Source organism: Pseudophryne corroboree, chromosome 11 (genome assembly GCF_028390025.1).
Source record: "Pseudophryne corroboree isolate aPseCor3 chromosome 11, aPseCor3.hap2, whole genome shotgun sequence".
Taxonomy (NCBI): Eukaryota; Metazoa; Chordata; class Amphibia; order Anura; family Myobatrachidae; genus Pseudophryne; species Pseudophryne corroboree.
The window spans coordinates 296,069,446-296,094,417 of record NC_086454.1 but is presented as its reverse complement, the minus strand read 5'-3'; the positions used below and the strand labels follow the sequence as shown (position 1 = coordinate 296,094,417).

The following is a 24,972-nucleotide window of genomic DNA, read 5'->3' as shown; positions in this document are numbered from 1 at the left end:
GGTACCAGGATGAAATAGTCTGTCTCCTACGAATGTTCTCTTCCAGCACAGGCATTGGTCCTTGGACAAGGTGGTTTATGCAAGAGCTTCCAACAAAATTCTTGTGGCATCACAATCCAAATTCTCTTGACAAATTAATCAGAATTACAGATATCATTGGATGGTGGCAGGATCGAAGACAAAAAGGATCATGAATTGTCCATCTCAGAAGCAGAATGTGTGTGCTCAGCAAAGACTCCAGCTCCCAAGGTTGGGGTGCTAGCTTACATACAGAAGTGGTAAAAGGATTAGGGCTCCACAACGGTAAAGAGACCTGCACGAGAACAATCTGGAAGGGAAAGCGGTACGGCATGTGGTTTCAGCATTTTTCAACCTCTCTTAAGACACAAGTATCTCAGAATCAAAACACTAATTGATTTCATAAACTGCCAAGGTGTAATGAGAAGCAGAACCGGGATAGCGGAAGTATTGATCATCGTGTCATGGGCAGAAGAATAGCTATTCTGCTCAGTATTGCACGTAGCAGGCAATGACAACAGGAAAGCAACGTATCTCAGAGAAAGTCAAGTCCATCCAGGAGAATGGGCCTTACACAAAGAGGTTTTTCACATCTTGGTGCAGAAGTTTGGACTCCCTCAAAAAGAACTGACTCCAATTTCTTCCTAACACCAAAGTAACAGTGGGGCATATGTATTAACCTGGAGAAGGCATAAGGAAGTGATAAACCAGTGATATGTGAAAGGTGATAAATGCACCAGCCAATCAGCTCCTAACTGTTAATTTACATATTGGAGCTGATTGGCTGGTGCGTTTATCACCTTGCACATGCCACTGGTTTATCACTTCCTTATGCCTTCTCCAGGTTAATACATCTGCCCCAGTGTTTTTAAAATCACAGGGAAACCTAGTTTACAATAACCTTAATAATAAAATAAAAAAAATATTGTTTAAAAAAAAAAAAAATCACAGGGAAACCTGAACAAATGGGCTGTGTTGATTCTATGAAACTTTTGGATAGGTTATGCGTTGCCAGATGTGCGGCTGGCACTTTTCGTGTTTTGTGTTTTGGTTCTAGTTCCATCCTCGTGTTTTGGATCTGGATTGGTTTTGCCAAAACCACCTTTTCGTGTTTTGGTTTTGGTTCTGGATGATTTTTGAAAAAAAACATAAAAACAGCTAAAATCACAGAATTTGGGGGTCATTTTGATCCTACGGTATTATTAACCTCAATAGCATTCATTTCCACTCTATTCTGAACACCTCATACTTCACAATATTGTTTTTAAGCCTAAAAGATGCACTGAGGTGGCTGGATGACTAAGCTAAGCGACACAAGTGTGCGGCACAAACACCTGGCCCATCTAGGAGTGGCACTGCAGTGTCAGACAGGATGGCACTTAAAAAAAACTAGGCCCCAAACAGCACATCATACTAAGAAGAAAAAGAGGTGCAAGAAGGCAGCTGTATGACTAAGCTAAGTGGCACAAGTGTGCGACACAAACAACATGGGACGTGCTGGAATTTGCCCAGATGTAATACACGCACAATATTGGTGGCACAGGAGAGCGTACCCTTACACCACACAGACACGGCAAAGCCTGTAAAATTAATTTGGATAATAATAACCCTTTTATTTGGAGCTATTATAATAATATGCAGCACAGGCGAGCGTACCCCTACACCACACAGGGAAAACCCTATAAAAATTATTTGGATAATAATATAAGTAATGTATAAAAGCCTTTTATTTGGAGTAAATAATATACAGCACAGGACACCACCACTGGACTTATGGCACCACAAGACACCACCACTGGACTTAGGGCAACACAAGACAGCACCACTGGACTGGACTTATACGGCAGTACTCCTGGACTTATACTGCAGTACCCCTGGAGTTGTACGGCAGGGTCAGACAGGATCACACTTAAAAAAATAGTCCCCAAACAGCATATGATGGAAAGAAGAAAAAGAGGTGCAACATGGCATTGTCCTTGGGCCCTCCCACCCACCCTTATGTTGTATAAACAGGACATGCACACTTTAAAAAAGTAATCATTTCAGAGACAGGGTCTGCCACACGACTGTGGCTGAAATGACTGGTTTGTTTGGGCCCCCACCAAAAAAGAAGCAATCAATCTCTCCTTGCACAAACTGGCTCTACAGAGGCAAGATGTCGACCTCATCCTCCGATTCCTCACCCCTTTCAGTGTGTACATCCTCCTCTTCACAGATTATTAATTCGTCCCCACTGGAATCCACCATCACAGGTCCCTCTGGAGGCAATTGCTGGTAAAGTTCTTCCCGGAGGAATTTATAATTCATTTTGATGAACATCATCTTCTCCACATTCTGTGGAAGTAACCGCCTACGCCGGTCGCTGACAAGGTAACTGGCTGCACTAAACACTTTCGGAGTACACACTGGAGGGGGGGAAACTTAGGTAAAATAAAGCCAGTTTGTGCAAGGGCATCCAAATTGCCTCTTTTCCCTGCCAGTATACGTACTGACTGTCTGACATGCCTACTTGGATGCAGTCACTCATATAATCCTCCACCATTCTTTCAGTGGTGACAGAATCATATGCAGTGGCAGTAGACATGTCAGTAATCGTTGGCAGGTCCTTCAGTCCGGACCAGATGTCAGCACTCGTTCCTGACTGCCCTACATCATCGCAAGCAAGTGGGCTAGGAAATCTTATCCTTTTCCTCGCAGCCCCAGTTGCGGGAGAAAATGAAGGAGGAGCTGACGAGTCACGTTCCGCTTGAGTTGACAATTTTCTCACCAGCAGGTCTTTGAACTTCTGCAGACTTGTGTCTGCCGGAGAGAGATACAACGTAGGCTTTAAGCCTAGGATCGAACACGGTGGCCAAAATGTAGTGCTCTGATTTCAACAGATTGACCACACTTGAATGCTGGCAAAGCGAATGAAGGGCTCCATCCACAAGTACCACATACTTTGCGGAATCGCTCCGTCTTAGCTCCTCCTCCAATTTCTCCACCTGCTTCTTCAAAAACCTGATGAGGGGAATGACCTGACTCAAGCCAGCAGTGTCTGAATGGACTTCACGTGTGGCAAGTTCGAAGGGTTGGAGAACCTTGCACAAGACGGAAACTATTCTCCACTGCGCTTAAGTCAGGTGCATTCCCTCTCCTTTGCCTATATCGTAGGTGGATGTATAGGCTTGAATGGCCTTTTGCTGCTCCTCCATCCTCTGAAGCATATAGTGTTGAATTCCACCTCGTTATCACCTCTTGCTTCAGGTGATGGCAGGGCAGGTTCAGGAGTGTTTGATGGTGCTCCAGTCTTCGGCACGCGGTGGCTGAATGCCGAAAGTGGCCCGCAATTTTTCGGGCCACCGACAGCATCTCCTCCACGCCCCTGTCATTTTAAAAAAAATTCTGCACCACCAAATTAATTGTATGAGCAAAAATAAGAATTTACTCACCGGTAATTCTACTTCTCGTAGTCCGTAGTGGATGCTGGGAACTCCGTAAGGACCATGGGGAATAGCGGGCTCCGAAGGAGGCTGGGCACTCTAGAAAGATTTATGACTACCTGGTGTGCACTGGCTCCTCCCACTATGACCCTCCTCCAAGCCTCAGTTAGGACACTGTGCCCGGACGAGCTGACATAATAAGGAAGGATTTTGAATCCCGGGTAAGACTCATACCAGCCACACCAATCACACTGTACAACTCGTGATACTATATCCAGTTTGACAGTATGAAAAACAACTGAGCCTCTCAACAGATGGCTCAACAATAACTATTTACAAGTATTGCAGACAATCCGCACTTGGGATGGGCGCCCAGCATCCACTACGGACTACGAGAAATAGAATTACCGGTGAGTAAATTCTTATTTTCTCTGACGTCCTAGTGGATGCTGGGAACTCCGTAAGGACCATGGGGATTATACCAAAGCTCCCAAACGGGCGGGAGAGTGCGGATGACTCTGCAGCACCGAATGAGAGACCTCTAGGTCCTCCTCAGCCAGGGTATCAAATTTGTAGAATTTTGCAAACGTGTTTGCCCCTGACCAAGTAGCTGCTCGGCAAAGTTGTAAAGCCGAGACCCCTCGGGCAGCCGCCCAAGATGAGCCCACTTTCCTTGTGGAATGGGCATTTACAGATTTTGGCTGTGGCAGGCCTGCCACAGAATGTGCAAGCTGAATTGTACTACAAATCCAGCGAGCAATAGTCTGCTTAGAAGCAGGAGCACCCAGCTTGTTGGGTGCATACAGGATAAACAGCGAGTCAGATTTTCTGACTCCAGCCGTCCTGGAAACATATATTTTCAGGGCCCTGACAACGTCTAGCAACTTGGAGTCCTCCAAATCCTTAGTAGCCGCAGGCACCACAATAGGCTGGTTCAGGTGAAACGCTGACACCACCTTAGGTAGAAACTGGGGACGAGTCCTCAATTCTGCCCTATCCATATGGAAAATCAGATAAGGGCTTTTACATGATAAAGCCGCCAATTCTGACACTCGCCTGGCTGAAGCCAAGGCCAATAACATGACCACTTTCCACGTGAGATATTTTAGATCCACGGTTTTTAGTGGCTCAAACCAATGTGATTTTAAGAAACTCAACACCACGTTGAGATCCCAAGGTGCCACAGGGGGCACAAACCGGGGGCTGAATATGCAGCACTCCTTTCACAAATGTCTGAACTTCAGGTACTGAAGCTAGTTCTTTTTGAAAGAAAATCGACAGAGCCGAGATCTGTACTTTAATGGAGCCTAGCTTTAGGCCCATATTCACTCCTGCTTGCAGGAAATGCAGAAATCGACCCAGCTGAAATTCCTCTGTTGGGGCCTTTTTTGCCTCGCACCATGCAACATATTTCCGCCATATGCGGTGATAATGCTTTGCCGTAACATCTTTCCTGGCCTTAATAAGCGTAGGAATGACTTCTTCCGGAATACCCTTTTCCTTCAGGATCCGGTGTTCAACCGCCATGCCGTCAAACGCAGCCGCGGTAAGTCTTGGAACAGACAGAGCCCCTGCTGTAGCAGGTCCTGTCTGAGCGGTAGAGGCCACAGGTCCTCTGAGAGCATCTCTTGAAGTTCCGGGTACCACGCTCGTCTTGGCCAATCCGGAACCACGAGAATTGTGTTTACTCCTCGCTTTCTTATTATTCTCAATACCTTTGGTATGAGAGGCAGAGGAGGGAACACATAAACCGACTGGTACACCCACGGTGTCACTAGAGCGTCCACAGCTATCGCCTGAGGGTCCCTTGACCTGGCGCAATATCTTTTCAACTTTTTGTTGAGGCGGGACGCCATCATGTCCACCTGTGGTTTTTCCCAACGGTTTACCAGCATCTGGAAGACTTCTGGATGAAGTCCCCACTCTCCCGGGTGGAGGTCGTGTCTGCTGAGGAAGTCTGCTTCCCAGTTGTCCACTCCCGGAATGAACACTGCTGACAGTGCTAGTACATGATTCTCCGCCCATCAGAGAATTCTTGTGGCTTCTGCCATCGCCATCCTGCTTCTTGTGCCGCTCTGTCGATTTACATGGGCGACTGCCGTGATGTTGTCTGACTGGATCAGCACCGGCTGGTGTAGGAGCAGGGATTTTGCTTGACTTAGGGCATTGTAGATGGCCCTTAGTTCCAGAATATTTATGTGAAGGGAAGTCTCCTGACTCGACCATAGTCCTTGGAAGTTTCTTCCCTGTGTGACTGCCCCCAAGCCTTGAAGGCTGGCATCCGTGGTCACCAGGACCCAGTCCTGTATGCCGAACCTGCGGCCCTCTAGAAGATGGGCACTCTGCAGCCACCACAGTAGAGACACCCTGGTTCTTGGAGACAGGGTTATTAAGCGATGCATCTGAAGATGCGATCCGGACCACTGGTCCAACAGGTCCCACTGAAAGATTCTGGCATGGCACCTGCCGAAGGGAATTGCTTCGTAAGAAGCCACCATCTTTCCCAGGACCCGCGTGCAGCGATGCACTGATACCTGTTTTGGTTTCAGGAGGTCTCTGACTAGAGATGACAACTCCCTGGCTTTCTCCTCCGGGAGAAACACTTTTTTCTGGACTGTATCCAGAATCATACCCAGGAACAGTAGCCGTGTCGTCGGAACCAGCTGTGACTTTGGGATATTCAGAATCCAGCCGTGCTGGTGCAGCACCTCCTGAGATAGTGCTACTCCCACCAACAACTGTTCCTTGGACCTCGCCTTTATTAGGAGATCGTCCAAGTACGGGATAATTAAAACTCCCTTTTTTCGAAGGAGTATCATCATTTCCGCCATAACCTTGGTAAATACCCTCGGTGCCGTGGACAGTCCAAACGGCAGCGTCTGGAATTGGTAATGGCAATCCTGTACCACAAATCTGAGGTACTCCTGGTGAGGATGGTAAATGGGGACATGCAAGTAAGCATCCTTGATGTCCAGGGATACCATGTAATCCCCCTCCTCCAGGCTTGCAATAACCGCCCTGAGCGATTCCATCTTGAACTTGAATTTTTTTATGTATGTGTTCAAGGATTTCAAATTTAAAATGGGTCTCACCGAACCGTCCGGTTTCGGTACCACAAATAGTGTGGAATAGTAACCCCGGCCTTGTTGAAGTAGGGGTACCTTGATTATCACCTGCTGGGAATACAGCTTGTGAATTGCCGCTAGTACAGCCTCCCTGTCTGAGGGAGCAATCGGCAAGGCAGATTTTAGGAACCGGTGGGGGTGGAGATGCCTCGAATTCCAGTTTGTACCCCTGAGATACTATTTGAAGGATCCAGGGATCCACCTGTGAGCGAGCCCACTGATCGCTGAAATTCTTGAGGCGGCCCCCCACCGTACCTGGCTCCTCCTGTGGAGCCCCACCGTCATGCGGCGGACTTGGAAGAAGAAGCGGGGGAGGACTTTTGCTCCTGGGAACCTGCTGTTTGTTGCAGCCTTTTTCCCCTACCTCTGCCTCTGGACAGAAAAGACCCGCCTTTTCCACGCCTGTTTTTCTGGGTCCGAAAGGACTGAACCTGATAAAACGGCGCCTTCTTAGGCTGTGAGGGGACATGGGGTAAAAATGCTGACTTCCCAGACGTTGCTGTGGAAACTAGGTCCGAGAGACCATCCCCAAATAATTCCTCACCCTTATAAGGCAAAACTTCCATGTGCCTTTTAGAATCTGCATCTCCTGTCCACTGGCGAGTCCATAAGCCTCTCCTAGCAGAAATGGACAATGCACTTACTTTAGATGCCAGTCGGCAGATTTCCCTCTGTGCATCTCTCATATATAAGACTGAGTCTTTGATATGGTCTATGGTTAGCAGGATCGTGTCTCTGTCTAATGTGTCAATATTTTCTGACAGTTTCACTGACCACGCAGCGGCAGCACTGCACATCCAAGCTGGCGCAATAGCTGGTCTAAGTATAATGCCTGAGTGTGTATATACAGACTTCAGGATCGCCTCCTGCTTTCTATCAGCAGGTTCCTTGAGGGCGGCCGTATCCGGAGATGGTAGTGCCACCTTTTTAGACAAACGTGTGAGCGCTTTATCCACCTTAGGAGGTGTTTCCCAACGTGACCTATCCTCTGGCGGGAAAGGGAACGCCATTAGTACCTTCTTAGGAATTACCAATTTTTTATCAGGGAAAGCCCACGCTTCTTCACACACTTCATTTAATTCATCTGATGGGGGAAAAACTACGGGTAGTTTTTTCTCCCCAAACATAATACCCTTTTTAGTGGTACCTGTATTTATATCAGAAATGTGTAACACCTCTTTCATTGCCTCAATCATGCAGTGAATGGCCTTAGTGGGCATCAGGTTAGACTCATCGTCGTCGACACTGGTCTCAGTATCAGTGTCGACATCTGGGTCTGAGGTAGCGGGCGTTTTAGAGCCCCTGATGACCTGTGCGACGCCTGGACAGGCACGAGCTGAGAAGTCGGCTGTCCCACATTTGGCATGTCGTCAAATTTCTTATGTAAGGAGTCTATACGTGCACTCATTTCTTTCCATAAGCTCAACCACTCAGGTGTCTGCCCCGCAGGGGGTGACATCCCTTCTAAAGGCATCTGCTCCGTCTCCACATCATTATCCTCATCAAACATGTCGACACAGCCGTACCGACACACCGCACACACACAGGGAATGCTCCAACAGAGGACAGGACCCACAAAAGCCCTTTGGGGGGACAGAGTGAGAGTATGCCAGCACACACCAGAGCGCTATATAATGCAGGGACTAACTGAGTTATGTCCCCTATAGCTGCTTTTTCTATATAATTGTATACTGCGCCTAAATTTAGTGCCCCCCCTCTCTTTTTTACCCTTTTCTGTAGTGTAGACTGCAGGGGAGAGCCAGGGAGCTTCCTTCCAGCGGATCTGTGAAGGAGAAATGGCGCCAGTGTGCTGAGGGAGATAGCTCCGCCCCTTTTCCGCGGACTATTCTCCCGCTTTTTCCTATATTCTGGCAGGGGTATTTTCCACATATATAGCCTCTGGGGCTATATATTGTGGTATTTTTGCCAGCCAAAGTGTTATTATTGCTTCTCAGGCCCCCCCCCAGCGCCCTGCACCCTCAGTGACCGGAGTGTGAAGTGTGTGTGAGGAGCAATGGCGCACAGCTGCAGTGCTGTGCGCTACCTTGGTGAAGACTGATGTCTTCTGCCGCCGATTTAAGGGGGACGGCGGCGCGGCTCCGGGACCGAACACCAAGGACTGGGCCTGCGGTCGATCCCTCTGGAGCTAATGGTGTCCAGTAGCCTAAGAAGCCCAAGCTGGCTGCAAGCAGGCAGGTTCGCTTCTTCTCCCCTTAGTCCCTCGCTGCAGTGAGCCTGTTGCCAGCAGGTCTCACTGAAAATAAAAAACCTAATTTCTATCTTTCTTTCTAAAGGCTCAGGAGAGCCCCTAGTGTGCATCCAACCTCGGCCGGGCACAAAATCTAACTGAGGCTTGGAGGAGGGTCATAGTGGGAGGAGCCAGTGCACACCAGGTAGTCATAAATCTTTCTAGAGTGCCCAGCCTCCTTCGGAGCCCGCTATTCCCCATGGTCCTTACGGAGTTCCCAGCATCCACTAGGACGTCAGAGAAACATGGGACGTGCTGGAATTTGCCCAGATGAAATGCACGCAGAATATTGGTGGCATTGTCCGATATCACAAATCCCCAGGAGAGTCTAGCCATTGTGCGATGATGTCCCTCAGTTTCCGTAAGAGGTTGTCAGCTGTGTGCCTCTTACGGAAAGCGGTGATACATAGCGTAGCCTGCCTAGGAACAAGTTGGTGTTTGCGAGATGCTGTTACTGGTGCCGCTGCTGTTGTTGCTGCGGGAGGCAATACATCTACCCAGTGGGCTGTCACAGTCATATAGTCCTTAGTCTGCCCTGTTTCACTTGTCCACATGTCCATGGTTAAGTGGACAGTGCGTACAACTTCATTTTTTAGGACACTGAGGACACTTTTTCTGACGTCTCTGTACATTATCGGTATCGCCTGCCTAGTGAAGTGGAACTTAGATGGGATTGGTACTGGGGACACAATACCTCAAACAATTCTCTAAGTCCCACTGAACTAATGGTGGATACCAAATGCACGTCTTACACCAACATAGCTGTCAAGGCCTCAGTTATCCGCTTTGCAAAAGGATGACTGCTGTCATATTTCATCTTCCTCACAAAGGACTGTTGGACAGTCAATTGCTTAGTTGAAGCAGTACAAGTGGTCTTCCGACTTCCCCTCTGGGATGACGATCGACTCCCAGTAGCAACAACAGCAGCAGCAGCAGGTGTACCACTCAAGGATCCCCCGGAGGAATCCCAGTTAGGAGAGGACTCCTCAGTCTTGCCAGTGACATGGACTGCAGGACTACAGACGTTCCTGACTGAGGAGGAAGTTGACGTTGATGGAGTTGGTGGTGTGGCTTGCAGGAGCTTGGGTACAAGAGGAAGAAGGGATTTAGGTGTCAGTGGACTGCTTACGCTCTTACCCAAAGTTTCACAACTTGACACTGACTTCTGATGAATGCGCTGCAGGTGACGTATAAGGGAGGATGTTCCTAGGTGGTTAACGTCCTTACCCCTACTTATTACAGATTGACAGAGGCAACACACGGTTTGACACCTGTTGTCCGGATTTGTGAAGAAATAATTGCACACCGAAGAGGTGGCTTTTTTGGTATTTTGCCCAGGCATCACAATGGGCTTATTCATCCCACAGACAAGAGGTGTCTCCCCCGGTGCCTGATTTAAACAAGCCACATCACCATCAGAATCCTCATCGTCAAATTCCTCAGTGCCAGCAACAACCATATCCTCATCCTGGTGTACTTCAACAGTGACATCTTCAATTTGACTATCAGGAACTGGACTGCGGGTGCTCCTTCCAGCACTTGCAGAGGGCGTGCAAATGGTGGAAGGAGCCACCTCTTCTCGTCCAGTGTTGGGAAGGTTAGGCATCGCAACCGCCGACACACTTGGACTCTCCTTGGGGATTTGTGATACCATCTTAGAACGCAGTTCTTTTCTGTGCTTTTTCCAGCTTAACTCTGATCATTTTTCTAGCGGGAGGATGAGGGCTTCCATCATCATGTGAAGCTGAACCACTAGTCATGAACATAGGCCAAGGCCTTAGCCGTTCCTTGCCACTCCGTGTCGTAAATGGCATATTGGCAAGTTTACGTTTCTCCTCAGACCATTTAAATTTGTTTTGGGGTCTTTTTACTGAACTTTGGCTTTTTGGATTTTACATGCCCTCTACTATCACATTTGGCATCGGCCTTGGCAGACGACGTTGATGGCATTTCATCGTCTATGTCAGGACTAGTGGCAGCAGCTTCAGCACTAGGAGGAAGTGGTTCTTGATCTTTCCCTATTTTATCCTCCAAATTTTTGTTCTCCATTATTTTTCTGGAGTTATATAACAATATGCGGTACAGGAGAGCATAACTCTACATCACACAGGGCAAACCCTGTGAAAATTATTTGGATTAAATATAAATAACCCCTTTATTTGGAGAAAATAATATACAGCACAGGACAGCACTAATGAACTTATACGCCAGCACCAGTGGACTGGACACATACGCCAGCACCAGTGGACTGGACACATACGCCAGCACCAGTGGACTGGACACATACGGCAGGACCACCGGACACATACGGCAGGACCACCGGACACATACGGCAGGACCACCGGACACATACGGCAGGACCACCGGACACATACGGCAGGACCACCGGACACATACGGCAGGACCACCGGACTGATGCAGGATAACACAGTACCACTGCAATGGACTGGACTTATACAACAGAACTGGACATATGGCAACAGAGGACGCCACCACTTTGACTGGACTGATGCAGTACAATACACCACCACTGTACTGATGCAGGACAACACAGCACCACGGGACTGGACTTATACAGCAGCACTGGACACATGGCAGCAGAGGACACAACCACTGTGACTGGACTGATGCAGCACAAGACACTAACACTGAACTGATGCAGGACACTGAGGACAGGGACACGTCCTCTCTCTACACTATCCAATGCCGGAGTGAAAATGGCGGCGACGCACGGCTCCTTATATGGAATCCAAACCCTGCGAGAATCCGAGAGCGGGATGATGACGTTTTGCCTCGTTCTGGTTTCTGAGTCAGTCGGGAAAACTCAAGCTTGACTCTGTTACGGGCTCGGGTGGTGAAGTTCGGGCGGGTTCGGTTCTCAGGGAACCGAACCCGCTCATCTCTAGTTACCACCTTTTCCTACACTCTCCTGAGGATAAAGAAAGCAGCAGTAAAAGTTACCATGGTGCTCAAATTTTGACTATGCCACTAACGGTTTTCAGTGGCTTGGGGGCTGTGTGTGGAACAGCCTTAGCATCTGCAACCTTGGTAAGATACTTAGCCCCAGGGACCAACTCTGCTTCTCAACCAGCTGTCTTTGAGTTTATGGCGAATGAGCACTCAATGCTAAGATGCAGAATTAGTATCTAAATAAGCTACTTCTTAAAGTAAGAATTTTGCTTTCTATTTCCTATAGCAGGGCTGGCCAAACCGGTCCTCGAGATCTACCAACAGTTCATGTTTTCCAGGCCTCCTGAAGATCTGTAGAATGGTCAGTTAGGAATGAATGCAGCACATCTTAATTAGAAATGACTACACCTGTGCACTAGCTAGGTGGTCTGGAAAATGTGAACTGTTGATAGATCTCGAGGACTGGTTTGGGCAGCTCTGTCCTATAGGATTATTTATTCAGTGGTGCAGAGTAAATCTATGTAACCTCACTTCTGATCCAAACATGCACCAGCAAGATGGAGGTACGATTCATTATGCTGGCTTTCAATAGGAACAGACAGGAGATACCGAAAATAATAAGGGTACATTCTGCGCGGACAGCAGTGGACCCCTGGGCATGTGTGCTTCCTGCAAGGGAGCAAGGTGATTGAGTCTTCACACCTTGGCCATAAATTCTCTCCTAGAAGTGACACCAAATGACGATGCTCCGTTTGGAAGGAAATCATTTAAACAGGTATTTAAAAAAATATATAGAATTTTGTTGCAATTTCATTGCATTTTTTACTGTCGCCAATACCTAACCCACCCAATACTTTCATATACTTCTTGGGTACATCCCATATATTATGGCTGCAGGTTGGTGAAAATGAAGCAGAAGAATGATTACCATGAATTCTGTCTCATTGAAATATTCAATTGCAGCCAGATATTCCAATGTTGTCTGAATTTTTTTTATTTTTTTATGGACAAATCGGGACGTTTCTCGAAGATACTGAAGGGAAGGAGGGGTTACCTTACAGAGTATACCTTTCACTAGGCATTTATATTTGTGTCTGTACTGAATTGTGGGATCAATTTAATTGTGTGCGATGCGGCTGTATGTCGTACTTACGGTAACGCTGGATTCACAAATCTGTGTTTGCAGTCCTATAGTGCTGCATACAAAAATCTGCAAGTCCGGGGTGATATCAGGCCGTAATGGAAGCGAGTTCTGCTGGTGTTGGCGCCATTTATAAGCTGTTGTAATAGCAACTCGGACCCTTTGCCCACTATTGAATTAAGCCCTAAAGGTGATACTTAAATTTAATTTTTCATCAGACAAGTGGGTAATCCCCAAACACCAGTAGCGTGTTTTTCCTCTTGTCTCTGGTAAGTACTAATGGTCCATACACACTAGATGACGTCACTCTGTCAGTGACGTCGTCTAGTGTTTCCCCTCAAGGGCTGGGCGGTCGGTGGCCGCCCATACATACTGAGTGATATGACCACCTCAGTGACGTCACGCAGCCGCCGACCGTGCATGCAGCTCCTGGACGACAGTCCAGATCGAGCTTGCATGCACTGCCGACACATCGATAGTCGCTGGCGGCATACACACTTGCCGATAAAATGAGCGAAGTCGCTCAGGAAGGGGGAAAATGAGCGGCGTCGCTCATTTTATCGGCAAGTGTGTATGGGCCTTTAGTTAAATAATGGTCCTGGAGAATTGCTATTCTGCATGTTTCCTTGGGCTACTTATACTCAGTCTGGGAACACTGGATCAATGGAGCAGATGTATTAAGCCTGGAGAAGTGATAAAGCAGTGATAAGTGGAAGGTGATAACGCACCAGCCAATCATTATGGGTTTGAAAAAATAGGATTTTGGTACTTACCGGTAAATCCTTTTCTTCTAGTCCGTAGAGGATGCTGGGGACTCCAAAAGGACCATGGGTATAGGCGGGATCCGCAGGAGCTTGGGCACACTTAAAAGACTTAATCTGGGTGTGAACTGGCTCCTCCCTCTATGCCCCTCCTCCAGACCCCAGTTATAGGAACTGTGCCCAGGAGAGACGGACATTTCGAGGAAAAGATTTTTGTTTAAACTAAGGGCTACAAACATACCAGCCCACACCACAACCATACCGTACAACCGGAGTAACTTTAAACCAGATAACAGTAAGAATTAACACCAGCAAGAAGCTGAAACAAGAAATACACAACCCGTGTATAAACTAATTTAACCAGCAAGAAAACACTGCAAGTAATAGTCCGCACTGGGACGAGCGCCCAGCATCCTCTACGGACTAGGAGAAAAGGATTTACCGGTAAGTACCAAAATCCTATTTTCTCTTACGTCCTAGAGGATGCTGGGGACTCCAAAAGGACCATGGGGATTATACCAAAGCTCCAGAACGGGCGGGAGAGTGCGGACGACTCTGCAGCACCGACTGAGCAAACGCAAGGTCCTCATCGGCCAGGGTATCAAACTTATAGAACTTAGCAAAAGTGTTTGAACCCGACCAAGTAGCTGCTCGGCAAAGCTGTAACGCCGAGACGCCTCGGGCAGCCGCCCAAGATGAGCCCACTTTCCTGGTAGAATGGGCTTTTACTGACTTCGGCACCGGTAGTCCGGCCGAAGAATGAGCCTGCTGAATCGTACTACAAATCCAGCGTGCAATAGTCTGTTTTGAAGCAGGATGACCAATTTTGTTGGAAGCATACAAGACAAACAATGCCTCAGTTTTCCTAGCAACAGCTGTCCTAGTGACGTAGATCTTCAACGCTCTTACAACATCCAGAGATTTTGGAATCGCCACAGCTTCCGTAGCCACCGGGACCACAATAGGTTGGTTAATGTGAAATGAAGAAACCACATTCGGCAGAAATTGTTGACGAGTCCTCAATTCCGCCCTATCCGAATGAAAAATCAAGTACGGGCTCTTATGAGATAAGGCCGCCAACTCTGACACCCGCCTGGCAGACGCCAGTGCCAATAGCATAACTACCTTCCAAGTGAGAAATTTCAACTCAACCTTATGCAAAGGTTCAAACCAGGAAGACATGAGAAACCGTAAGACTACATCAAGGTCCCATGGAGCTACAGGAGGCACAAACGGAGGATTGATATGCATTACTCCTTTCACAAAAGTCTGAACCTCTGGGAGATAACTCTTTTTGAAAGAAAATAGACAAAGCCGAAATCTGTACTTTGATGGAACCCAATTTCAGGCCTGCATCTACTCCCGCCTGTAAAAAGTGGAGAAAGCGACCCAAGTGAAAATCTTCCGCAGGAGCCATTTTAGACTCACACCAGGAAACATACTTTCTCCAAATACGGTGATAATGCTTTGCCGTAACCTCCTTCCTAGCCTTAATGAGAGTTGGAATGACCTCCCTGGGAATACCCTTACGAGCTAAGATCTGGCGCTCAACCTCCATGCCGGCAAACGCAGCCACGGTAAGTCTGGAAACACGCATGGACCCTGCAACAACAGGTCCTCTCTTAGAGGAAGCGGCCAAGGATCTTCCACCAGTAATTCCTGAAGATCCGGGTACCAGGCCCTTCTTGGCCAATCTGGAACGACGAGAATCGCCTGAACCCTTGCTCGTTGAATGATCCCCAATACCTTTGGACTGAGAGGAAGTGGAGGGAACACATACACCGACTGGAAAACCCACGGAGACACCATCATGTCGATCAACGGAATTCCCCAACGTTTTGTCACCTCTGCAAATACCTCTTGGTGAAGAGCCCACTCTCCCGGATGGAGATCGTGTCTGCTGAGGAAATCTGCTTCCCAGTTGTCCACTCCCAGTAGGAAGACTGCCGACAGGGCGCTCACGTGTTGTTCCGCCCAACGAAGGATTCTTGTGGCCTCCGCCATTGCCGCTCTGCTCCTTGTTCCGCCTTGACGGTTTATATGCGCCACCGCTGTGATGTTGTCTGACTGTACCAGGACAGGTCGACCCTGAAGAAGGCTTCTTGCTTGCAGCAGGCCGTTGTAAATGGCTCTTAACTCGAGAACATTTATGTGGAGACAGGCTTCCTGGAGCGACCATTTCCCCTGGAAGTTTCTTCCTTCGGTGACTGCGCCCCATCCCCGGAGACTTGCATCTGTTGTTAGAAGCACCCAATCCTGGATACCGAACCGGCGTCCCCCTAGGAGGTGATGATCTTGTAGCCACCACAGGAGAGAAATTCTGGCTCTGGGAGATAGACTTATCTTCCGGTGCATGTGCAGGTGAGACCCGGACGATTTGCTCAGCAAGTCCCACTGAAACACCCGGGCATGAAACCTGCCAAATGGAATGGCAACCATCTTTCCCAGAACCCGAGTACAGTGATGGATTGACACACTCGTCGGCCTCAGAAGTTCCCTGACCATCGCCTGCAGTTCCAGAGCCTTTTCTTCTGGAAGAAATACTTTCTGTAAATCCGTATCCAGAATCATGCCCAGAAAAGGCAGCCGAGTGGTCGGAATCAACTGAGATTTTGGCAAATTGAGTACCCAACCGACAGTGACAAATCTACACTTCTCAGCAACCGTTCCTTGGACCTCGCCTTTATCAGGAGATCGTCCAAGTACGGGATAATTGTAACCCCTTGTTTGCGAAGGAGAACCATCATTTCCGCCATGACTTTGGTGAAAATCCTCGGAGCCATGTAGAGCCCAAACGGCAACGTCTGAAATTGGTAATGAGAATCCTGTATCGCAAACCTGAGGAAGGCCTGATGCAAAGGATATATCGGGACATGTAAGTAGGCATCCTTTATGTCGACTGACGCCATAAAATCCCCCCCTTCCAGGCTGGCAATTACCGCCTGAAGGGATTCCATCTTGAACTTGAAAACTTTCAAGTATGGATTGAGGGATTTTAGATTTAGAATTGGTCTGACCGAACCGTCCGGTTTCGGCACAACAAAGAGGCTCGAGTAGAACCCCTCCCCCCGCTGGGACGAGGGAACGGGAACAATGACCCTCTGTAGACACAATTTTTGAATCGCTGCCAGCACCACCTCCCTGTCCGGAAGAGCTACTGGTAATGCCGAAATGAAGAACCGGTGAGGGGGTATCTCCTGAAACTCCAGTTTGTATCCCTGAGACACAATCTCTAGGACCCAAGGATCCAGGTCTGATTGAATCCAGACCTGACTGAATATTCGTAGACGGCCCCCCACCGGTCCGGACTCCCCCAGGGAAGCCCCAGCGTCATGCGGTGGACTTGGTAGCAGCAGGGGAGGACTTTTGGTCCTGGGCGCCTGAGCCTGCAGGAGGTTTCCTTCCCCTTCCTCTACCTTTTGAAGCGAGGAAGGACGAACCTTTTCCACGCCTGTATTTATTGTGACGAAAGGACTGCATTTGCTAATGTGGTGCCTTTTTCTGTTGTGTGGGAACATAAGGAAGAAAAGAGGACTTACCCGCAGTCGCGGTCGAGACCAGGTCAGCCAAGCCGTCCCCAAACAAGACAGTACCTTTGAAGGGTAACGCTTCCATAGCCCTCTTGGAGTCGGCATCAGCGTTCCATTGATGGATCCACAACGCCCTCCTGGCTGATATCGACATGGCATTGGTTCTTGAACCCAAGAGACAGACGTCCCTCGCCGCATCCTTCAGGTAATCTGCAGCGTCCTTGATATAACCGAGAGTCAAAAGGACATTATCTTTATCAAGGGTATCCATATCATTAGCTAAATTCTCAGCCCATTTAGCAATAGCACTACTCACCCATACCGACGCCACAGCAGGTCTGAGCAATGCACCCGAATTAGCGAAAATGGACTTCAAAGACGTCTCCAGCTTACGATCCGCCGGATCCTTGAGAGCTGCCGTGTCAGGGGACGGAAGTGCCACTTTCTTAGACAAACGAGATAGAGCTTTGTCAACATTTTGAGACGCCTCCCATTTTGCTGCCCAGGGCGCCCCCCCCCCCCCCCAGCGCCCTGCACCCAGTAATTACCGTTGGTGATGTGTGTGGGAGCATGGAGCACAGCGTTATCGCTGTGCTGTACCTTCCGTTACTGAAGTCTTCTGCCGTCCTGAAGTCTTCTGATCTTCTCATACTCACCCGACTTCTTTCTTCTGGCTTCTGTGAGGGGGTGACGGTGCGGCTCCGGGAACAAGCAGCTACGCGCACCAAGTGATCGAACCCTCTGGAGCTAATGGTGTCCAGTAGCCTAGAAGCAGAGCCCTAACTAAGAAGAAGTAGATCTGCTCCTCTCCCCTCACTCCCACGCTGCAGGGAGCCTGTAGCCAGCAGGTCTCCCTGAAAATAAAAAACCTAACAAAGTCTTTTCTAGAGAAACTCAGGAGAGCTCCCCTAGTGTGCATCCAGTCACTCCTGGGCACAAAGTCTAACTGGGGTCTGGAGGAGGGGCATAGAGGGAGGAGCCAGTTCACACCCAGATTAAGTCTTTTAAGTGTGCCCAAGCTGCTGCGGATCCCGTCTATACCCATGGTCCTTTTGGAGTCCCCAGCATCCTCTAGGACGTAAGAGAAACGACAGTTAGGAGCCGATTGGCTGGTATGTTCTCACCTTCCACTTATCACTTCTCCAGTTTTAATACATCTGTCCCAATGCAAGGGGAGATCGCTTGTTATGACTTTATTTATTTGTGTTTATAAACCAGACCTGCAGAGGTTGAACCCTCCCTGTGTTTATTTTATTAGTTTTATTTTGTATTATTCAGTACCTGTTCTACCTTTCTTGTGCCTTTTTGTTGTGTTTTTTTAACATGCTGCACAATCTAATTGATGATCGCACAGTCAATACCAAAAGGCCATGTAGGGTCTTGTTTTTCATGTCACTCAGAACAATTATTATTAAAATAAGTAAAATGAGAATATCTGGATAACCATGAGAAAAGTACCAATAAGCCAGAACTGTAGTATGTGGAAGCTCAGAGACCTGCCTTTTACCTGTCTAATTGGGCAGTACGACACTTTGTGTATTTTGTGTTATCTAGCACTATGCGTGACCACAAAACATAAGCACACAAATGCACAATTGTAGAGTGATACGTATTAAGGACACATTGGGCACTGTTTGTTGTAACGCGATAATTAAAGGAAGCCCATTGTTGCTATTTAATTGTTTTGGACGCCCTTCAATTATCACGCTTGTCGCGCCCAGGTAGACAAGGTTTAGCCGCCTAAAGCGGCTAAACTAATGGGCGCGATGGGGAAAAGTCCTGTTTGGTCGCCCAAACAGCAGACTTTTCACACATTTCAGCTCGTAGCCTCCGGAGGTGCGAGCTGCAATGTGACTGATGTGACAAATGGGTGTCTGATCAGAGCAACATTTGCAAAAACAGGCTCTCCAACAAATGAATAGCCCCCATTGAGTCTTAGCACCGGAGAGGCAGATCATGGGTTAAAAGTGATGTTTCACAGAGGTAAAGCTTAGTAAGTGTGTCTTATACGGACCAGCAATTATACGCCTGTTAGGAGGAGGCATTTCTTCTGCATCTGCTATAGGGAAGATGCACATATATGCTGTAGATATGACTTCACAATGTAAAGCTGTGTACACACAGTGAGATATATCTGTAAGATTTTGACTATATAGTCAAAATCTTAAGAAAAGTTAGTGCACATCTCAAGGTGTTAGGCAGCTTGCGATACCGATTGGATCCCGATGCGCACTCCCATGTGGTCGGTATCGCAAGGCTACATAGTCAAGACTGACTTGCCTGCAGTCTATCTAGTGTACTATCTAGTACAAAGTATAGTCAAAATTGCCACTTGGTCAAAATCGTACATAGACACAATTGGAAGTACAGATAGTCAAAATCTGTGCTATCTGGGCTCTGGGGGAGTTAAGGGGAATTGCATAATCAAAATCGGGCATAGCAAGGATCTCACCGTGTGTACACATCTTAAGCGTATATGTAGATCGGGATGTATCTGGAAATGTGTACGAATCTGCATATGTGCGGAAATACACGCTTTTTACATGTGTTATTGGGTTTGAGTCATTTGTTCTATATCACTCCTTGCGCTAATAGATTAATTAGAGGCAACAGGGCATGAATAACCTCAATCCATTTATTCTTTTATGATATTATTTAATATCCATGAAATTAATCATAAAAAATACAAAAAAGACATCACACAAATTGACTTAATTAATATGCGCATATATAAAACCCCCACTATAAAACCTAATATATCATAATATTAATATTGAGCATAAGAGGTGGATCATATAACTATATTGCTGTACTTGACCACAGTGGATTAATCCGATGTTTGTACAAATGATATTGTCCTTAATTTATTGGATTTCTAAATAGGACAGTCCCGTTAGATGTATTTGATATCACTTGAACTAAATTACTTGTAGTATACTGTAGATGCAGTATATTACCAATCGCTGAAATTGTCCGTATGCTTGCAAAGAGCAAGATTCTTTGTTTCGGGGAGATGTCTTAGATCCTGGAGGATGGAACAACCATGCTGAGCTCGGTGCACTGCACGCACCTGTTGTATATTGCAGCTCCCGTTCACTGACCACTACTCGTGGCGTCCTCCGTCTCCCGCTATCTTGGCACCAATAGGCAGTGCCCACACCTTGCAGGCTATGGGGAAGAGACCGTCCGGCTACTGGAGCTCAGCGCACCGCCGGCACCTGTCAGCTGAATGCGCTCCCATCCTCAAGCCGCCGCATATAGCGTCCTCCTTTCTCCCGACTCTCAGCCTTAGAGCAACAACTGCACATCAACAGGAACCACCAGATAGTATCAACTGGGTCACAATTCGGGCACTTTCTCTGACGCGTTTCGCTTCTAATTTAAGCTTCCTCATAGAGTCTAGTGGTGTATTTGAGTCATTTGTGCAATGTATCGTACAATTCAGCAGCCACCACTCCCTCCGATCTCCGTCAACAGTACATCCCCCCCTCCTTCCCGGTATACATAAATATATCAACACCAAATATGATTACACCAGAGTAGGAAGCCTCTTCAGGGACCACGTCACGGACAATGGGGGTCATTCCGAGTAGATCGCATGTAGCAACTTTTTGCTGCTTGTGCGATCAACTAGACGCCACCTATGGGGGGAGTGTATTTTAGCATAGCAGGGCTGCGATCGCTTGTGCAGCCCTGCTATGCTAAAACCGTTTTGTGCAGAACAAAACTAGCCCTGCAGTTACTTACCCTGTGCGATGGATCCAGCGATGAAGGTCCCGGAATTGACGTCAGACAACCGCCCTCCAAACGCCTGGACACGCCTGCGTTCGGATCTCCACGCCCGGAAAACGGTGAGTATCCGCCCCGGAACGCCTCCCCGCTGTCAGTCTTCTTGCGATCGCGCTAGTGTTCACTTTCTTCTTTCTTCTGGTCGTTGCCCGGCAATGGCTGCCGCTGGGCAACGGCGCCACGGGCGTTGCGCATTTCTGACCCATTCGCACTGCAGCGTGCGAACGGGTCGGAATGACCCCCTATGAACAGGTGCCACTGCAGCAAGTGACAGGTAACCATGCCATCACCTTTGGTATAGAAATGGCTGTGCCAATATTCACACTAGAAACAATATTATTACTACGTAATAAGAAAAACTGATAGGTCAATTTTCAGAACTGAAATTGGAGCTATTCACCCTTTGTGGACAGAGCATGCACCTAAAAATCCCTATACCACATTCATTACGTAAGAGCTGTGTGTCGGGGATGTACAAACTACGGAGAAGGAAAGCTCTTCACATAGCATTCTACCTTTATTTACTGTAGTTACATTTCTACACCTCTTTCATCCCCCTCACCTCCGGGAAAGACCTGTCTGCACAAAGCCAATCAGAAAGAGTAGCCCACATGTGAACGCAGTGGTAGATAGGCGATTGTAGTCTCTGGGGATAACAATTGGGCTTTCATGATACTTATCCAAGTGATAACACACGGCTGGAGCACCACCACACGTCACATTAACTGTGCGACAAAGCAGCTCATTACCATAACAATGCAAAGGATCCGGCAGGACATCTATCTCATGATAGCGGAAACATATTTAGCAAATGTTAATCAGTAGTAGAGAAATTAAAGACGGATTTATAGAAAGGCAGAGAAGGCAATTACTCACAATGTACTTTATTTGGAGTTGTCTGTTTCCTCCGGGACATTTTATGGGAACGTCCACACGTCCACGCTGTCCCTCTACACAGAGCAGATCTGAAATTGGGAGGATAGAGGGGAATTTAAAAATAAATACATAAAAGTTGGTTAAATAATATATATTTGTTTGGCCATTTTTGCAGCGCATGGATGTAACTGAGCTTTTGTTCTCTCCCCATGCCAGCAATTCAATTAAAAGCAAACCGTTTCCCAGGCAACTCATAGCCACAATCATCACAGAATTTCTGTCTCAGCCAATAGCTGTGCATAAGAAAATCGGTGACACTGCTCTACTGAAATTCTGGCCAATGAGGGCATTGGACATATCAGAGGGAACTGAATCGCCCTTGATGAGTATCACACACACAAGTTCCTGAAAGACACAGCATAGCCTGACATCTGGTCGCCCATGTAAACTAACTTCAGTCTTAAGTGGGATAATTGGGTTTAGGCTTTTTGCAGATCAAAGCTGCATGCTGCAAGTGTTCCAGCACATGTAGCGGAACCTCTCCCTGCAATGCAATGATATTCATATACCAGGTACCTAAAGTCTTCTGGTTTGTGATGTCATTGCCCACCCACACAGTGATGTCTACCAGCCAGGGCGTGGTGGTGTAGAGTACAAGTGTCTGCTTTTAAAATGTACGTCAAGCCATTTACTACGCCAGGAGGGATGATTAGCATGCTAATAGCCCAACGTACAGTACTGGCCACTCCCGCTCTGGATAACAAAAGAAGCCATGCTTCTCAAAAGGTGACCAGTCCTCTTTAAGAGCAGGGCTACTTCACTGACAAGGGGGGGGGAGCACACTTGCTGCGGATATCGACCTCACAGCTGGGTGGGCAATTTCAAATGCCTACCCAGCTACACGACAGGGACCGACATATCAAGCGACCGATCGGTAAGTGTGTTTGTGTGTCTTGTCAGATACCCGTTTATGACTATTAGTTTAAAATCAGATTTGACACTGCAATATTGTCTCCCTTCCATGACAGTATGCTCTCAGCATAGGGGAGCGCTGTAAATCGGCAGACAACACGCAGTATTAAGACCCGTACACACGGGGAGAGATGTGTGCTGAGCGATCTGTCACAAAACGCTCAGCGCACAGCGCGAGTCAAACTGCCTAGAATTTAAGCACGGATCTCTCCGTGTACCCCCCTTTACTGTCTATCTAGCATTCCTGAGAACTAGTTGTATGTAGCTATACAAATGGGGATACCATCATTTTTTATTTTTATTTTTTAATTGGAAATATGACTTTTGCTCTCCCCATTAAAGTTAGCTATTAGTTCCTAAACGGTAATAACTGTTTAACCATTACACGTCCCACTGAGAGTTCTACTTAAATTAATATGTTCATGTAAATTTTGTATTATGCTTTTGCATACCTTCCACATGTACCTTTTTAGCAGGTACAGTACCTTTTTTTTACAGTCTGTACCGGCTGTAGGAAGAACCTGGCTGTTCCCTCACATGCAGCAGCTACTCTGGGTAACCGCAGCTAGCCCTAGCAGATTTGTAGCCCAGAAAGTGATCAAATAAACCGCTAGGGAGAAGGGTTGTGCCAGTGGTGGTGGCACCTGCTTGAATGGACTTTCGTTTAAGGCTTCCTCTCCAGATGTCAGAATGGTCTGAGCATGAAAAGGTAACAAGGTTAGCGTAGGGAGAGTTGTAAGGGGATACAGCCTGTCCGGACCCCGCCATTCAGGATACTGAAGCCGGAATCCCAACAGGGTGGGAAATGGCGGTCGGACTCCCGACCACAGCCTGGTATTCCCACGCCACATAATTAAATAGGAAGAGAAAGAATCGTTGAAGCACAAAAATGTAATATTAGACTACACATACAGGCTTCATATTCACTCACTGTAGCAGATAAGCAGTATAAAGCCATAAAGGTTGCATGCACGCAGTGTGGCAGATTAGCAGTATCTACTGCATGCAATTATTAGACAGCCACAATGGCTCCATCACTCAGTGCGGCAGATAAGCAGTATCTACTGCAAGCAATTATTAGACATACCATATTGGCTGCATGCACTCAGTGCGGCAGATTAGCAGTATCTGCTGCATGCAATTATTAGACAGCCGCAAAGGCTGCATGCACACAGTGTTGCAGATAAGCAATATCTACTGCATGCAATTATTAGACAGCCGCAAAGGCTGCATGCACTCAGTGTGGCAGATAAGCAGTATCTACTGCATGCAATTACTGTATCACTCACTGTGGCAAATAAGCAGTATCTGCTGCATGCAATTATTAGACATGCCACAAAGGCTGCATGCAGTTACAGTATCACTCAGTGTGACAGATTAGTAGTCTCGACTGCAAGCAATTATTAGACATGCCATAAGGGCTGCATGCACTCAGTATGGAAGATCAGCAGTCTTTTCTGCATGCAAGGAGACGCTGGTTCATACATAAGGGCTGGAAACTCCTGCACAATCGACCTGGCCTTGCAATTAGACCAATGCAGGTGGTGTATGGTGAATACATGGCGCAGGGTTGCACAGACACTAAGGCCGCCCCTGCACTCTGCATTTCTCATCAGTCTGCTGCATTTACAGAGCTGGAAGACACTCACCACCAGGTGCCCCTGGAAACAGCAAACATTTCAATGGCATGCCAATGTGCACGACTGTAGGGAAGGCACGGGTACTCACACGCATGGTCCCGGTAGCCCCCGGACCGGTCCCCGGTATCCGGGTGTGTCCCGACTCCAGGCAGCAGACGGTAAATGCTGGGTGCTAGAGGGAGAGAGGCCCTCTGGTGACGTCAGAGTCATGTGACCCAGCTGGTAATGGAGGAGCTGCTGCTGCTCTCCATCCAGAGGCTGTGGCAGTCACTGCAGTAACCATGGCAGGCGTCATGTACTTACTCATCAGCTGTTCTCTACAGGACTCTGATCTCTCTCATTCATTCATTTAATTTAGACATTTTCTATTTTAGTTTCAGAATCTATTTAATCCCCAGTGCACTATATGCAGAATAGAGTCAGTCATGTTGTCCTTGCAGGTGCTAAACTAACATCATTAAAATCTATATTTTACGGCATTTTTCTGTCTGTAAAATATTATACAGGTGAAATCCTAAAGTACACGTATAACTTATCTAC

General features: G+C 47.5%; 1 protein-coding gene across 2 annotated transcripts in view; it reads right to left on the bottom strand.

Moving 5' to 3' along the window:
• The window catches only part of ZNF821 (zinc finger protein 821), a 47,336-nt gene extending 22,627 nt beyond the window's left edge, over positions 1-24,709 (bottom strand). The window contains exons 1-2 of one of the 2 annotated variants that reach the window (XM_063945479.1): positions 24,521-24,709; positions 21,821-21,909 (exon numbers count right to left, since the gene is read on the bottom strand). In XM_063945479.1, coding sequence (XP_063801549.1) covers positions 21,821-21,909; positions 24,521-24,642 — 211 coding nt within the window. In that variant the 5' untranslated portion in view covers positions 24,643-24,709. Of the gene's footprint in view, positions 1-21,820; positions 21,910-24,081; positions 24,101-24,520 lie in introns of those variants that run through there. The other variant, XM_063945480.1, reaches the window with a different exon arrangement.
• Between the last annotated feature and the right edge of the window lie 263 nt (positions 24,710-24,972).